The sequence below is a fragment of the Dermacentor andersoni genome, chromosome 1 (assembly GCF_023375885.2).
Source record: "Dermacentor andersoni chromosome 1, qqDerAnde1_hic_scaffold, whole genome shotgun sequence".
Taxonomy (NCBI): Eukaryota; Metazoa; Arthropoda; class Arachnida; order Ixodida; family Ixodidae; genus Dermacentor; species Dermacentor andersoni.
Window position 1 is genome coordinate 200,102,447 of NC_092814.1, and position 18,312 is coordinate 200,120,758.

At 45.2% G+C, this 18,312-nt stretch overlaps 1 protein-coding gene across 4 annotated transcripts in view; it reads right to left on the bottom strand.

Annotated features, from left to right (window-relative positions):
- The window catches only part of LOC126547003 (inhibitor of nuclear factor kappa-B kinase subunit alpha-like), a 115,104-nt gene that overhangs the window by 15,062 nt on the left and 81,730 nt on the right, over positions 1-18,312 (bottom strand). For 3 of the 4 annotated variants that reach the window (XM_055062953.2, XM_055062951.2, XM_055062952.2), the window contains exon 17: positions 14,027-14,174. In XM_055062953.2, the coding sequence (XP_054918928.1) occupies positions 14,027-14,174 (148 nt within the window). Of the gene's footprint in view, positions 1-14,026; positions 14,175-16,836; positions 16,898-18,312 lie in introns of those variants that run through there. The other variant, XM_055062954.2, reaches the window with a different exon arrangement.

The following is an 18,312-nucleotide window of genomic DNA, read 5'->3' on the forward strand; positions in this document are numbered from 1 at the left end:
GCGGATAGAAACATCGATAACTTTCCAGAAACTTCGGATACATGCAGGCGCGTCCCGCACTGTGCGATAACATTTGTCAGGCGGCGAAACGTGGTCGCCCGATAAAGATAAGTACACGTGTCAATACCCCCCTCTTAAAAAGCATCGACCTGATGCTGCAAACAAACGAAAGTAATAAACAAAAGCACTCGTACCAAAGAAAAGAACAAAAATGACGAAGTTCGTCAGCGTCCGTAAAAGGGTTTAAGGCGCACCACGTGGACCACTTCCAAGTTAACACCGAATTTCATGCAAAACCATGCATGTCTATACTTCACTGCAACATCAGAAGCCTGAATAGAAACAAAGATTTATTGTGCGCATTTTTAGCGCAGCATCAGTTTTCTTACGACATCATTGCGCTCTCGGAAACATGGCTAAGAAACAGCGAACACATTCCGATTTCCGGTTATCATTTTCTATCTAACCCAAGACAGACTTCATCCTGTGGTGGAGGTGTTGCCTTATATGTTAGACAAGAACTAACACTCATCGAAATGCCTCAATTGCTTATAAGTAATGATAACATTGAATCACTTTTTATCGCAATACCTACAGGCATGGTCATAGGCGTAGTCTATCGACCACCCAGTTCAATTTTAAAACAGTTTTACAGTGTTCTGGAAACCATTCTTTCCGGTTTGACCGATAGAAACTTTAACTCTGTAGTTATAACCGAGGACTTCAACATAGACACTTACGGAGACCTAAATGCCGATTATTCTTTGTTATTACAATCATACAATTACAAGAACACAATCTGTCAACCCACAAGAATTACAGCAACCTCAGCCACAATCATCGACCATATTCTATGCAATCATAATAATATTCTCGCAGGTGTATACAATACGAGTATAACAGATCACTCTCCTGTCTTCGCATTGATACCTAATGATGGAAGCATTACTAGGAACGAACTAAATCCACGCACAGGTCGAATAAATTACTCGCTGCTTCGTGATAAAATTAAGAAGATAAATTTCTCTGACGTACTCACTGCAGACAACAATACCGAATGTGACAAGCTACTGAAAACCCTCTCCCGTGTCATCTCTGAATGCACAACAACCAATCATCACAGGTACGAGCAGCCGTTGTGTCCATGGATGACTAAGACTATATTAAGCGCCATTAAGGAAAGAGACACTTGGTATCAGAAATGGAAACAGCAAAGACATAATATGTACTATTTACAGCAGTTTCGTAGCTCCTGCAATTTTGTCGTTGCAATCATTCATAACAGGAAGAAAGAGTTTAACGCGCAACTGATCCGTAAGGCTCAGGGTAATTCTAGAAAGATGTGGGACATTATTAACAATGTAATTAGTGCACCTGTGAAAAGGCATATTGCTCCTGACCGAATTGACACCGAAAAAGTTGATGAGTTTAACACATACTTTACCAACGTTGGGCCAGTTCTAGCTGACTGTATAACTCATCAGACATGTGATGTTAATTACCCGTTATTATGCTGCACATTTTGCCTTAAACCAATAGAAGATACTCTAGTACAAAATATATTAACCGATATGAATGCTAACAAGGCGGCTGGTCACGATGGCATTACTGTCAAAGTTTTAAAAGATAACGTTGACCTCCTCTGCCCTGTTCTTACAACCATATTCAATCTTAATATCGCACGCGGTACATACCCTGAAACTCTAAAGATTGCTAAAGTATCTCCTATATATAAATGTGGTGATAATAATGACCCTGGAAGTTATCGACCAATTTCTGTTTTGAGTGTTATTAATACAGTGTTTGAGAAGGTTATTTCTATTCAATTGAAAGAGTACCTGAGCACAAACAACATATTAAATGAATCTCAGCATGGTTTCAGAACCAGTCGCTCTACGTCCTCAGCAGTACTAGAGTTGTCGCAGCATATAAACGAAGCACTCCATAATAATGAATTAGCCTTAGTAATATTTCTAGACCTCAAGAAGGCTTTCGATACAGTTATTCATTCCATACTACTAAAGAAACTTGAATACTACGGTTTCAGTGCCAGTACTTTCAACTTATTTTCTAATTACTTAACCAACCGACAGCAGTTTGTTAAAATTACTAATTTTACGTCTTCGTGTTCTTTTGTTAAAACTGGTGTGCCACAGGGGTCTGTCCTAGGACCAATTTTATTTTCTTTGTATGTCAACGATTTTCCTTCAATTCTCACATCTGCCAAAGCTGTCATGTACGCAGACGATACTGCACTAGTGTTTACAGGCAAAACACTTCATGAAGTAATACAGATTGCTAATAAAGAACTAATCTGTGTTTCATCATGGTTTGGAGCAAATAAACTTACACTCAACAAAGCTAAAACTCACTACATGATTTTTCATTCTAGGCATAGTCATGTTAACAGTGCACCTCTGCAAATATATCTTGATAATAGCATTCTGGAGAAGGTGAACACAATTAAATATCTCGGCGTGACACTAGACAGTAGTTTAAACTGGAAACCACACATTGATAATGTATGTTCGAAGCTAGCGTCAGCGTGTTATGGGCTCTTAAAGGCGAGGGCATGCTTCGATATTTCGGTACTGAAAATAATCTACTTTTCTCTCTTTCATTGTCATATGACATACTGTTGCGAATCATGGTCGTCCACATTTAAAACATATTTGGATCCAATTTTGCACTTACAAAAGAGAGCGGTGCGGATAATGACGTTTTCTAGTCCATTTGAATCCAGCAGTCATTTATTTTGCAGGTTGAAAATACTTCCCTTTACCCTAACCTCCGAAATGAAAGTTGCTATTTTAGTGAATAACATAATATGTCGCAATCACTCATTGTCGTTTAGTATATTTGCGATTCCTACACGAAATACTAGACACACCATTAACATAAATTTCAATTTACCAGTTACCCGAAACACATATGGTCAAAGACTAATTCAGTATCATGGTACAAAGATATGGAACACCTTACCAATAGAAGTGAAGAGTGCCAGTAACTTTTTATTTTCCATAAAAGGATTATATCTCTCAAAAATTAGTTAAGAATGTTGCTTTGTCTTTGTGGCGATGTTTTTTCAGTAATACTATTCTATTGTTGCACTGATGTATGTTTTCTTTTTTTTCCTCTTGTTTCTCATCCTGTGCAATTATGTATAATCAATACGCATTTGTTCATCACTGTCCTGATCGCCGCAGCACAAACGCATGTATACCACATGGACCCACACTAGCCTTGGCTATGGGCCCAACAGTTGTTTGCTTATGTTGATGTACAAATTTATGATGAAATAAATAATGTCTAAAATGTCTAATGTCAGATCGTGCGCGGCGCCGCTGTGAATGCGAAATGCCGTCTGGCAAGACCTCATAGTCCAGAGCGCCAATACGTCGGATGACCTTGTAGGGTCCGAAATAGCGTCGGAGTAGTTTCTCACTGAGTCCTCGTCAGCGTATCGGGGTTCAAACCCAAACACGGTCGCCAGGCTGGTACTCGACGAAGCGTCGTCGGAGGTTGTAGTGTCGGCTGTTGGTCCGCTGCTGGCTCTTGATTCGCAGGCGGGCGAGCTGTCGGGCTTCTTCGGCGCGCTGGAGATAGCTAGCGACGTCAACATTCTCTTCGTCAGTTACGTGCGGCAGCATGGCGTCGAGCGTCGTCGTCGGGTTCCTGCCGTAAACCAGCTTAAACGGCGTGATCTGTGTTGTTTCTTGCACCGCCGTGTTGTACGCAAAGGTTACGTACGGCAGGACTGCGTCCCATGTCTTGTGCTCCACGTCAACGTACATTGCTAGCATGTCGGCGAGGGTCTTGTTGAGGCGCTCCGTGAGACCATTCGTCTGCGGGTGGTAGGCAGTTGTCCTCCTGTGGCTTGTCTGGCTGTATTGCAGAATGGCTTGGGTGAGCTCTGCTGTAAAAGCCGTTCCTCTGTCAGTGATGAGGACTTCTGGAGCACCATGTCGCAGCAGGATGTTCTCGACGAAAAATTTCGCCACTTCGGCTGCGCTGCCTTTCGGTAGAGCTTTAGTTTCAGCGAAGCGGGTGAGATAGTCCGTCGCCACGACGATCCACTTATTTCCGGAAGCTGATGCCGGAAACGGTCCCAACAAGTCCATCCCGATCTGCTGAAAAGGTCGGTAAGGAGGCTTGATCGGCTGTAGTAATCCCGCTGGCCTTGTCGGTGGTGTCTTGCGTCGCTGACAGTCGCGGCATGTCTTGACGTAACGGGCGACATCGGCAGTTAGGCGCGGCCAGTAATACCTTTCTTGTATCCTCGATAGCGTCCGGGAGAAACCGAGATGCCCAGCGGTCGGATCGTCATGTAGGGCGTGCAATACTTCTGGACGCAGCGCCGACGGAACAACAAGAAGGTAGTTGGCGCGGACTGGTGAGAAGTTCTTCTTGACGAGTAGGTTGTTTTGAAGCATGAACGAAGATAATCCACGCTTAAATGTCCTTGGGACAACGTCGGTGTGCCCTTCCAAATACTCGACTAGGGCTTTTAGCTCCGGGTCTTCTCGTTGCTGTTCGGCGAAGTCTTCTGCGCTTATTATTCCAAGGAAGGCGTCATCATTCTCGTCATCTTGCGGCGGGAGATCGATGGGGGCGCGTGATAAGCAGTCGGCATCTGAGTGTTTTCGTCCGGACTTGTATGTTACAGTGATGTCGTATTCTTGTAGCCTGAGGCTCCACCGTGCCAGCCGTCCTCAAGGGTCCTTTAAGTTAGCTAGCCAACACAACCCGTGATGGTCGCTGACCACTTTGAATGGCCTGCCATATAGGTAAGGGCGAAATTTCGCTGTGGCTCAAACGATGGCGAGGCATTCCTTTTGGGATGTAGAATAATTGCCTTCCGCTTTTGACAACGATCGGCTAGCGTAAGCCATCACGTGTTCATGTTTATCTTTTCTCTGGACTAGGACGGCACCGAGGCCTAGACTACTGGCATCAGTGTGTATTTCGGTATCGGCGTGCTCGTCGAAGTGCGCAAGTACGGGAGGCGACTGCATGCGTCGTTTGAGTTCTTGAAATACATCGGCCTGCGGCGTTTCCCACTTGAACTCGACGTCACATTTAGTTAGCTATGTCAGCGGCTCAGCGATGCGTGAAAAGTCCTTGACAAATCGCCTGTAGTAGGCACACATGCCAAGAAATCTACGCACTGCCTTCTTGTCGGTGGGCTGCGGGAACTTTGTGATGGCAGCTGTTTTCTGCGGGTCGGGGCGTACTCCGGATTTGCTGATGACGTGGCCTAGGAACAGAAGCTCATCGTAAGCGAAGCGGCACTTTTCCGGCTTCAGAGTGAGCCCTGATGATTTGATGGCCTCTAATACTGTCGCAAGCCGCCTAAGGTGGTTGTCGAAACTTTCGGCGAAGACAACGACGTCATCCAAGTAAACAAGACACGTCTGCCACTTCAATCCTGCTAACACCGTGTCCATGACGCGCTGAAACGTTGCAGGCGCCGAGCACAGCCCGAATGGCATGACCTTGAACTCATAGAGGCCGTCTGGCATGATGAATGCGGTCTTTTTGCGATCTCTCTCATCGACTTCTATTTGCCAGTAGCCAGACTTGAGGTCCATCGACGAGAAGTATTTAGCGTTGCAGAGCCGATCCAGTGCGTCGTCTATCCGCGGAAGGGGGTATACGTCCTTCTTCGTGATCTTGTTCAGTCGATTCGACGCAGAAACGTAGGGTTCCGTCCTTTTTCTTCACGAGGACAACAGGAGATGCCCACGGGCTTTTCGACGGCTGGATGACGTTGTCGTGCAGCATTTCGTCGACTTGTTGCCTAATAGCTTCACGTTCTCGCGTCGAAACTCGGTAAGGGCTCTGGCGGAGTGGTCGAGCGCACTCTTCGGTTATGATGCGATGCTTTGCAACTGGTGTTTGTGGAATCCTCGATGACGTCGAAAAGCAGTCTTTGTATCGACGGAGAAGACTTCTGAGCTGTTGCTGCTTGCTCATGGGGAGACTTGGATTCACGTCGAAATCTGGTTCGGGGACTATGGTCGGTCAGCGGGGTAGATGCGGCAGAATCTGAGAGAACAAAGGCATTGCTCGTTTCCAGAATTTCCTCGATGTACGCGATTGTCGTGCCCTTGCTGATGTGCTTGAACTCTTGGCTGAAGTTGGTTAGCATCACTTCCACTTTCCCTCCGTGGAGTCGAGCGATCCCTCTCGCGACGCAAATTTCACGGTCGAGTAGTAAATGCTGGTCGCCCTCGATGACGCCCTCTACGTCAGCGGGTGTTTCGGTGCCGACAGAAATAACAATGCTGGAGCGCGGCGGGATGCTCACTTGATCTTCGAGCACACTCAAGGCGCGGTGACCACGAAAGCTCTCCGATGGTATCGCTTGATCTTGCGAAAGCGTTATCGATTTCGACTTCAGGTCGATGATTGCGCCGTGTTGGTTCAGGAAGTCCATGCCAAGAATGACGTCTCGTGAACACTGTTGGAGGATAACGAAGGTGGCAGGGTAAGTCCGGTCATGAATGGTAATTCTTGCCGTGCAGATTCCAGTCGGCGTAATGAGGTGTCCTCCAGCGGTACGAATTTGGGGGCCCTCCCATGCAGTCTTAACCTTCTTCAATTAATCGGCGATGTGTCCACTCATTACGGAGTAATTGGCCCCTGTGTCGACTAAGGCAGTGACTGCGTGGCCGTCGAGAAGCACGTCGAGGTCGGTGGTTCTTTGTCTGGCATTGCAGTTGGGTCTTGGCGTCGGATCACGACTGCGTCGTGTTGAACTGAAGCTGGTACGTCGCGTCGTCAAGTCGTCTTTCGTCGGTGTAGTCTTGGCTTCCCGACTTCGTCAGGACGGCGGCGTGTCGTCATTTGGTCGTCGAGATGGTTTCTTCGTCGTCTTCGTCGGCGGCGGAGGATCTTCGTCAGTTCGACGAACAGCAACCACACCTCCACCGGTTGCTGCTTTTAGTTTTCCAGATATGGGCTCGCAGAGCGTCCCCGCGCTGGGCCGGTGTATGGTCGGCGCTGCGGCGACAGGTAGCGGCCTGGTGATGGCGAACGCGACGGTCGTCAAGAGCTCCATTGAGTAGCGGCGAGGTAGTCGGCGATGTCACGTGGGCGCTCTCCAAGCTGTGGACGCGGCGCGTTGACGGCGAACCCTCTCAGTCCCAAGTCGCGGTATGGGCATCGGCGATACACATGGCCGGCTTCTCCGCAGTGATAGCAGAGCGGGCTGCGGTCGGGGGCTCGCCAAATGTCCGTCTTCCTCGCGTAGGTGCGCTGGGCGATGGGTGGGCGTGCTGGCGGCGGCGGCGGCGGCGGCGGACGACGGAATTGCGGAGTTACAGGGCCCTGGCGCAGTCGCGGAGGGGGGCCCTGTAACGCCTGGCTGGGGCTGCGGTAACTGAGGTTGCACCTCAGGAACTCTAAGCGATCGCTGAACCTCATCTTTCACGATGTCGGCGATCGAGGCCACTTGAGGCGGCGACGAAGGCAGGACCTTGCGCAGTTCTTCGCGCACAATGGCCCTGATGGTTTCTTGCAGGTCGTCGGAACCCAGTCCTTGGATGGCGTACTGCGGGCTGAGCCCCTCGCGGTTGTATTGCCGGGTGCGCATCTCCAGAGTTTTCTCGATCGTCGATGCCTCTGCAGAAAACTCAGCTACGGTCTTTGGCGAGTTACGAATAAGTCCGGCGAAAAGTTCTTGCTTGACGCCCCGCATCAGGAAGCGTACTTTTTTCTCCTCCGACATTTCTGGGTCAGCGTGCCGGAAAAGACGGGCCATCTCCTCCGTGAAGATCACGATCGTCTCGTTTGGCAGCTGCACTCTGGTTTCGAGAAGTGCTTGGGCTCGCTCTTTTCGCACGACGCTTGTAAACGTTTGCAAGAAGCCGCTTCGAAAGAGGTCCCACGTCGTTAAGGTGGCTTCTCGATTCTCGAACCAGGTCCTGGCGGCGTCTTCCAATGCGAAATAGACATGCCGCAGCTTGTCGTCACTGTCCCAACTGTTAAACGCAGCGACCCTCTCATACGTCTCCAGCCAGCTTTCCGGGTCCTCAAATGTGGAACCGCGGAACGTCGGTGGCTCCCTGGGCTGCTGCAGCATGACGGGGGACGCTGGGGCTGCCATTGGGGTTGCCTTTGTCACAATCTTCTTGGTCTTCTCTGGTAGAAGTCCGTGCTCCGGGGGCAGCGGTTGAAGACGGCGGCTTGCTCGATGGTCCGGGACTACGTTGGTGTTCTCTTTGCGGTCCGGGCTTGGATCACGGCTTGTCGGGGTCGTCCGGTACATGAACAAAAAGCACCTCCACCAGATGTCACGTGGTGGTGACGTTGAAGAACACAGTAGCAATACTGTGAAAGACAAAACTAACTTTTATTGGGCGAACCTGTGCCCACAAAAACAGGCTACACTTATAGCACAACGATAGCGGCGAACACGGTCGGCGATTGTCGAAAATCTGATCAGCGGGTCAAGCGCGTCGGCTTTTATAGAGCAGTCGTCGAATGTTCCAGACTAATCTTTCGGACCCGCGTGCCTTCCACAAAGTTCTACACCATTCGCGTCAGCCGATGAAATCAGATAACACAAGGTTCGGCGACAACAGACAGCGGATAGAAACATCGATAACTTTCCAGAAACTTCGGATACATGCAGGCGCGTCCCGCATTGTGCGATAACATTTGTCAGGCGGCGAAACGTGGTCGCCCGATAAAGATAAGTACACGTGTCAGTATTATCTATGTAGTAACGGTTCACTTAAGATGAGTCACGTGGTCATACAATTTGTGGCTCCTGGGTCCTCTGGGCCCGAAGGCCACATCACCCATAGCTAAGTCCAAGGCTCTCCCCTTTCCACATGCTAGAGGCACTGCTACTGCACAACTGGTGTGCACCTGGCACGGAGGTGCATCAGGGTGTCTATCAAGTTGACATTTCCAAATTCCCCGAGTTTTCCAGGTTTTCCCTGAGTGCCTTTGCAAAATTGTCTGAGTGCCAGAGAACTTTGTTTTATGTCAAGACAGGCTGACACCATGTCTCCCGGTGGTGCCACTCTCTAGTATGTTAAAAAAAAAAAGAACTACTTAATCCAGTTTGAATAGTAAGGAGTAGTGTTTATTTCATTAAAAAAAAAAAAACAGAACGGAGGGGTTAGCAAAATGCACAGCGAAAAAAAAAAATATTTGAAAAAAAAAAAGAAATGGTAAAACCAACTGTCGAAATTCCCAAATACGAATAAAAAGGGGATCCATCCACAAGCAAACATTTTCGAAGATGAGCTATTTCTATCAAATGATAGCAAGCTCATTGATCTGAGACCAGAAGTTGGTCACAAGAGTGATTCTCTTGTGACCAAGAAAATCACTAATAACGCCGCCTGTCGGCGGCGTTACCAGCGCAACACTCACGCCATCTCTCGTACTGCACCTCAACCACTCCGACCGCCGCGGGCGCCAGGCCACGCGAGCCGTGCGGGAAAACCAACATATCAGGGGATGCGTGAGAGTCGCGCATCCCCACAACATACACACAAACAAAGGAATGCAGGGGTCGAGCGAAGCAGATTATGACAGCACGCACGCAGAAACAAGCACGGTCAGGCACGGTTGCGGAGACTGCAACGGAACGGAACACCAGTGCTGATGTCACTACTCCGCAGTTTCCAGTCTCCGCTCGCATCGTCAGCAGCAGCGCGCGGCACTCGGCGGGGGGCGGAGCGACAGCGCAATTTTAACCGTAGATTACGTCGCTCCTAAGCGAAAAATCCCGCCCAAAATTTTACCTGCATGCTTTATAAGGTTCCCACATCCGTATGTGAGCGTCTTATTGAATTCGACAGACTCTTTCAGCTTCCCTTTAAGTGTAGTGAGAAAATGAGGAATTGTCATTGTGCATTCTCTTTCTTTTACTTTCTTCTTACAGAAACAAATTAACTAACATTGCACCTATTACGAACAACATTTGTTCACCATAAAGTTAGAAAAATTATCGATGACGTGCCCTGGGCAGCCAATCGAATAGCTCGCCCTACTGGCGTCATTAGGGCAACTTGCGTCAAATGGTCAGGGGCGGCTAAAATTCAGCTGAGTTATGTGCTACAATTGGTAGCGATGTACGTTTTTAAAACCTTATAATAAATTACAGGCTTTATGCGGAGCACTTAGATGCATCAATTAATAATCAGAAGGACCTACCCTAACGACTCGGTACGTGGTACAATATCGTTAAAATTGTTTCGGGGTCCCTTTAATTTGTGTGCAATTAATTTGTGTAATTTTGTGTGCGATGCTAGATTTTGCTTAATATTACTCTAAATAATAAAACAAACTGTAGTTGTGCATTGGTTTAAGCACAACTAGATAACGTTCTTTTTCCTTTTTTTTTGCATTTTATAAATAAATTAGGGCACTGGACCCTGGCAGAGTGGTACACTTGCAACTTAAAGGATGTGACCTACGACATATATCTAAAATTTAAATTTCCTTAGGTACAGTTGACCGATTCCTTAAAAATACTGCACGAGCATCGACTGGCTGGTAGGTCAGCGCCTTGTAACGGCGTGAAGTGACAAGATCAGCAAGAGTAGTGCATGTGCACCAAGTACACTTGAAGTGCAACTTTCGTCTGCCAGGCTCTTCCCGCTAGCATGATACAGCCCCTGGCACGATTAACTCAGTGCAAGCTTCCCGGCTTATCAGAGATAGCAAGAGCGTGCCCCCCTGGCTTGTGTCATTTTGTTTCTTGTTTTTAGCATGCGCTGCTGTAGTGCGCATGCAATGCAACTGTATCATATGGACAAGAAAGAGTAGCACAAGAGTTTTCAAACTGGTTTCAAGCATGGCACAAGCATTCGACCCACTCTAAGATGTGTTGCCTATATGCCAAATGTGATAATGCCGATATTGTCATGTATATATTACTTTCACCAGGCCGCAGCATTCTTTAGTAGTTGCCTGGCAGTAAGAAGAATGCCACCTCGCATATCGAAATAATAGAGACTCCGTGTAGTAGAATTGTTGGAGGCCGGCAATTTGCAGAGAAAAATAACTGAAATAGTCAGCATAAGATGTGCAATAGATAATAGAATAATACAGGTGTTTCGTGACAAAGGCTGCATTGGTGACACAACTCAATGTTTGAACTGAAAAACAACAGAGGAGCAGGATATGACCATTGTTGCTGTAGCCACAGTGGGATCCTTTCCTCACTGTGGGACAAGTGAAGGATATTGACGGATAGGACATTAGTGACGATCTTGTGTTACAATGACTCCGTGAAATAGGATTGAGGAAAAGAACTGCGGCCCAAAATCCATTGCTCACGGCAGGCAGCAAGGCGAAAAGGCTGCAGTTTGCAGAGGATCAGCTACAGTGGACAGTGGATGATTGGAGCAGAGTAGCATTTACAGATGAGTCAACTTTCTGCACAGAATCGAAGCAGAAAGTCTACTGTCAAGCTCTTGCGAGGTATGTTGTTAGCTATTCAGCATTTGTAGGGGAAGGGGCTGAACCTTACAACATAAAAGGTCTCAATTTTCCCTTTTGTAGATATGACCTCGCTACACCCAGGACTTGAAGACAAGTAGTTGTCACAGCATCAACGTCTGGGGTGTGGTCACAAAGTGGACGCATCTACTGAATTCCAGGTCGATTTTGCTCCTACACCTACACTGACATCACTGACCACCAGCTTCTGTCACAGATGGTCGATGATCACTTTATGGATGGCTAATTTTACCTCCAGCAGGGCCTTTTAAAGGTCCATACTGCCCGCACTGTGAAGGCCCATCTTCAGAAAACAGTGGTTAATACACTGCCCTGGCAACTGCGGGGAGCTGTGTAACATTATAGAAAATGTCTGGGGCATAATGAAGAGAAATCTTTCAAGGATGGGTCTGCACAAAGTGACACCCGATCTACTCTGGGAAGCTGTGCAGGCGCATTGCGGGACCCTAAAATGCGATGCCTACTGCAGCGTATGGCTGCTGCTGTTCAGTTGGAGGGATATTTACAGCATTACTAAATGCATTTTTTTTTATAAGCCATGATATTTTTTCTGTATGCTAGTGCAAGTTAGCAAACATAAAAGTTTGAAGAATCGACACCGTAGTCTACTAAGCCACAACAAATGGCTGCAACAATGTGTTTTTAAACAAGTGCACCAAGGAATTTGCTAGAATTACAAAAATAAAAGCATTAAACTCAGACAAATATGCTGCATCAAGAATTTCTCATTTTTTATGCATCTTGTTCTTTATCTTAAGTGCATGTGGACTAGAGCGGTATATGTTAAAAAAGGTGCGTCCAGGTTCACGTGCACTTGCTATCTCCAATAAACAGGGAAGCTTCTACTGAGTTAATCATGCCAGGGGCTGTGTCGTGCTGGTGGGAAGAGCTTAGCAGACGAAACTAGTGCTTCAAGTAAATTTGGTGTGCATGCGTTACTCTTGCTGATGCTGTCGTTTTGCGCTGTTACAAGGCACCGAGCCACTGGACAGTCGATGCTCGCGTGGTACTGTTAAATAATCGGTCAACTGTATGTTTAAGTACAGCTGCTCAACTACTAGAAAGTGCCATGAGCTGGCCGTTGAATGGAATGAGTACCAGATGCACTGACCTATACTGCACTTTACAAACTCTGTACAGTGCAGTGAAAACTAAGGGTTGTGTCAGCAAACCAAAACAGAGAACCAGGAGAAAGGCTCCACCTGATGGCCTTCAGCGCGACACCAATTGGATGGAAGCATCACTGAAGTAATCCTCCCTCTTCTGGAACCCATAGCTGGCTCTGATTTTTGATTGATTGATATGAGCTCTAGCCTTCGCTGCGCTGCACGGAGTTAGTGAGATGGAGTATGGTATATTTCGAACATCTGCCCTGAACATTTGTATTCCATCTCACTACAATATGCTAGTATTTATGAACGGACATTGTAACTGTTGTACACATTTAACCTTAATACAAGTTTAATGTCGTGGAACATCAAAGTGAGCATTGGCTTCAAAGTGCTGGCAACACATCTAATAAATTTTAAACAATATTTTTGCTATTGTCTAACTAGATTTTTAAGGAATGTGAAGGAATTCATCCCATTACTGAAGGAGTGGCGAACTGATTCATGCAATTGGAAATCCCAAGCTACATTGGGGCTATGAAAGAGATTATAGTGCACAGGCTCCAGTTTATATTTGGTGATCAGGGGTTCAGCAACATGAACCTAAATCAAATTACAAAATGAGTTAGGCACACAATTATTATTTAGGAAAGGGCAGAAAAACAACAACCGGTAGTTAAAAGAAAAAAGTTAGAGTTTGTAACCAGCACGATGTGCGGCACAGTAAAGGAGTGCAGGCAGCAGTGAAAACACTTTCTGGCTTGCTGTTGTAGTGTTCTTTTACGTTTTCACTTACCTTTCCAGTGACTTTTGTGTGCACATTAACATGGCTAGGGCTAATTCCACAAGTGGGTACTAGGGAAATGGCCTTTTGGCCCTGCTTAAGCTTACCATGTATGATATGCACTCTTCCCTGTAGGCTCGAGTTATTCCATATGTTGTGTGTGCAGAGTGTCAAGGAACAGGCCTTTGCTTCCCTCTCCTATAGTGTCGAAGGTGTGTTGTGCACAGTAATTAACAGCACCACATACAAGCCATCAAAAAGTCATCAGAAAAGGGGATAATTCCTCAGCTTTTTTGCCATACAGTTTACGGCCGCTATCGAAAGGCTTACAAGCCAGGGGGTCCAAATGTACTGTATTCACAAGCTTGTATGCATCCACAGAAGAAAGATAGCAAAAAACACATGCTAATCTTTTTTGATACTATGAGCAAGCATGATATATCTAAATGCTTGCAACTATATACAAAATGAGTCAACAATTTGTTTACAGCTGTTTATAGATAAGCATGAAAGTGTGTAATTGATGTAGTGACATATTCTAGAAACAAAAACTTTTATGAAACAATGCAAGCTTCTGACAACACCAGTGAAACCTCTAACATACACCTAAAAAAATGTAGCCTTGCAGATGTAATTGTGTGCTTACAGTTTCTGATCGAAGCAGGTTCCAGATAGACTGCTGGCGCTGCTGCTGCTCAGTAGACAGGGCTTGGCTAATAGATACTATACGGTCAGACAACTTGCAGACACAATGATGCAAGTTACCAAGCTCGTGAAAGACTCCTAGCATGCTTCTGCAAAATAAGAATAGACAAGACACTTACAAATGTGCTTGGCAAGGTGATCTAGGTAAGTCAGTTACATAGCTACACTATGCTATGCATGTAAGCATTACAAACGCAGCAAATGTTGGTGCGCACAACAAGAGAAGCAAGTAATTACGGTCAAGACAAGACAATGCCTAATGGAATTGTCTTGGCAGTTCCACAATGATTGCAGTAGAACTGCTTTTAGAGTAAAATGACTTAGGTTCCACTGCATGAAGACCACAGCACTTCACCTGAACCTGTGCTGCCCAACAACATTTACATTAAACTCAACTTCTTTCTGATAAGATTTTGCATGTACTTTGAAAAAAGAAGGCAACAGAAAGGATGTGTTGACAGCCTTCAGAGCCCTTGAATGAATAAGAATACACTTAAAAACAAATTTAAAATTCAGATAATTGATACTTAGTAGTATTACAGGCACACAGCAGTAACGGTAGGAGACAGAAGTTTATTAAACAAACACACCATCATTTCTTTTTCTTCCCTAAAGAACGAAATTGGGTCTCGTTATTGTTAAGAGTACCCCTGCAGACACACCTAATATTAATTTACTTGTGCGTGTGCATCTGTCTATACACCCTGTTTTTCTATGTTTCTGGCCACAGATTAAAAGAAGGCAGCTATTGTGGATAGTGCAATTGCACCACTTCAGCTGGGTTACATGAAAAGGTGGATATTACTTGCAAGATAAATAAATAACTTGCAGTTAGCTAACTTACAACCTTAAACTATTTAACATAAAATACTGTATTTTATAGTCTTAGTTGTAGAAATTTCTATATTTAGTTTGTCACATGTTGAATTATAGAAGTGAAACCAGCCAGTGCTCTAAGCTTATAAATTTACTAAGAATTCTGAGACTAGCACAATTTCTGAGATATCTGTCCTCTAAAATTGCACAATATACACTGGTATTAAAGCATCATTAATGAATCACCCTATCTCACGTTTTCACATCATCTGCAATTTATAAACTCTGGGGTGCCTAGAACGCTGCCTTTGTAATGCACTTCAAATTTTAACAATGCTTGCATTCACATCATTAGTCAGACCAAGAGTTCAGCATGTGCCATCAGTCTGGAAGCCACATCAAATAGTATATTGTACAGCAGAGGCCATTGAATCAGGATGGAGCTGCGCAGCCAGATCAATTCATTCTTATACAATATCAGTGCCTTATCTCTAAAGCAGAATCCAGGCCATCAACTTTTGTCTTTAAACAGTCACATTAATGCTCTAACCCTATTTCACAAGTTCTTTAATGGTTCTTTTGAATGCATAAGATATGTTGCACCCAGGGTTCATATTGTTATGTATAAAGAGGCATGGGAACAACCACAGGCACATTTGTAAGAGCATAAGCCTGTAGCACTGCCCAGAACAAACAACCTGCGTAAGGTTGTAATGCCATCATCCTCATAGTCTTTTCAAGCATGACAGGCCTGCTCTTGGTCAATGAAATAAATGCTCCATAGCATTACCCCTGGCGGCAGAAGCACAGTCCCGGAGCTCTAAAGGGAGCCATCGGAAGCACAATAGTCTGCGTACATGTGAGTAATATGTGCATAACTGTTAGTGGCTGTTGACATTTCTAGCATGTCGGTGTGTCTTCTTTCGTAAGTAAGTAATTGTGTGTGAGGTGTGTGTGCCCAATGCGTAGTCGGCATAAAACTACTTCGATGAACCGCTCCTGATGATAGCATGACTTCCACTCGCCAACTATGGGTTTCGTGAGATGTAGCTTGTTGTAGGCACAACGGTCCCATTCGCGTTGCCATTTTACCGTTAAGGCTTTTCTAATTGCACAGATGCTATCTTTATATGGGAGTGTTGTGTTTGTAATGTCTTTGTGCGCTGCCATCAATGCATATCTATCAGCTGCTTCGTTACCCGGTATACCAACATGGCTTGGGATCCAGCAGAAACGAATTGACCTCCCGTATTCTTTAAAAGCCACTATGTTTAAAATGTCTCCAATCAGGGGTTCACACTCAGATTTCAGATGTAGAGCCTTCAGTGTGCTTAAAGAATCTGTGTATATGACTGCATTTTTGTATTTATCAGAGATACTCTTTTTAACAACAACCCATACAGCGAAAACTTTGGCCATGAAAACAGAGGCGTGTTGTGGCAATCGAATACTTTTTTCCCAATTTTCCGTTACGATCCCCACACCCGCAAGTTCTTTCATTTTAGAGCCATCAGTGTAGAATTCTATGTGATTTTGATATTTCTCCTGAAGAGCACGAAATTCTTGTGTAATGTGCTCGCGTGGGGTGTCTTTCTTCTTTAAATGTGTCAATGTCCAGTCACATAACGGTTCAAAATCGTACCACGGGGGCAAACGCTGTGGCTTTCTGGCAACCTGGAGGACTTTGCAAGGAATGTCATAATCCCGAACATATTCCTCATATTGCAGGACAAGTGGTTTAAGCATGTTCGGTTTATTTGTATAGTGTAGGCGTGAGTTGCATTGTGTGAGGATGTTGTAGCATATGTGTTGCGGTGATGACTGAATTCTGAGTGCATAGGAAAAAGTGAGTAATGCTCTGCGCTGCTGTAAGGAGGGTTCATTACACTCGACGTATAAACTTTGAGTAGGTAAGGTTCTGTAGGCACCACTTGCCAATCGCAGTCCAAGGTTATGTACTGGATCAAGTCGTCGTATGTAGGACTGTCTGGCTGAGCTGTAAACAATGGAGCCATAGTCTAAAAGGCTACTAACAAGAGACAGGTAAATACGTAAAAGACACATTCGGTCGGAACCCCAGTGCTTATGAGATAAAACTTTCAGGATATTCAATGCTTTATTTGCCTTAATCCTTAGTGTTTTAATGTGGGCTAGGAAGTTTAGTTTTTTGTCAAAGATTACTCCCAAGAATTTATATTCTTGTTTTCTTGGCAGCGCGACATCATTCAATTTTACATCCGGGTCTAAGTACAACCCTTGTTTTTGCGAAAAAAGCACTGTAAAAGTTTTCTGAATAGAGAAGCGGAAGCCATTTTTCTCAGCCCACTCCATTAGTTTATTTATTGCTATCTGGAGCTGCCTTTCACATGTTCGTAAGTTTGAGGCGTGGCACGCTATTTGCAGATCATCGACGTATATGGAGTGCATAACAGAGGTGGGAATGACTTTGCTGACAGAGTTCATTTTTACTATAAAGAGTGTTGTTCTAAGTACGCAACATTGTGACACGCCGTTTTCTTGTATAAATGTGCGCAAGAGCACAGTGCCTAGATGGATTTGGAATGTTCCGTTGGACATAAAATCAGCGAGACAGTTTAGCATTTTGCCACAGATTCCTAACGTGGTGAGGTCACGTAAGATTCCAAACCTCCACGTGGTGCCATACGCTTTTTCTAAATCGAAGAACGAATGCTTCACGTATTTCGTGTTCAAGTCTGACGAGGTGGTCTGTCGTTGAACAGCCTTTTTTATAGCTGCACTGGTGAAAATCAATGGAGTTCCGTGTATCAAGTGTGAAAGTTAATCTCGCATTTACGACACTTTCGTACGATTTCCCCAAACAGCTTGTCAGGGCAATGGGTCGAAAGCTGCTTGGGGATGTGGGGGATTTACCTGTTTTTAAAAAAGGCACAACTATTGTGTTTTTCGAACTCTTTGGCATGCTTCCAGATTCAAATACTTTGTTAAAAAATTTAAGGAGAGCATCTACGGATGCTTGGGACAGGTGTGCAAGCATGGAATAAGGGATTCGGTCAGGACCTACAGCAGTTTTTTTGCCAGCACAGAGGACCCCGTTAAGTTCTCGTACCGTGAATGGAGCGTTGTATTCATCCCTTGACATACAAGCAGTTGGTAGCTTCTCCTTTTCTGCCGACAGTTTGTATTTTAAAACGTGTTTGAATAATTAGCCGAGCTAGAGATGTTATAAAAATGTTCCCCAAGTATATTCGCTTGTTCTTGTAGTGTTGTCTGAGTGCCTGAAGGTGTAAGTATGGGTATCGTGTATGATGAATAGTCCCTCTTAAACTTCCTGACCTGTTCCCACATCTTTTTGGATGTGACGGTGCTATTAATTGTAGATATATATTTCTGCCAAGACAATTTTTCCGTTTGTCTTCGAATGTATCGAGT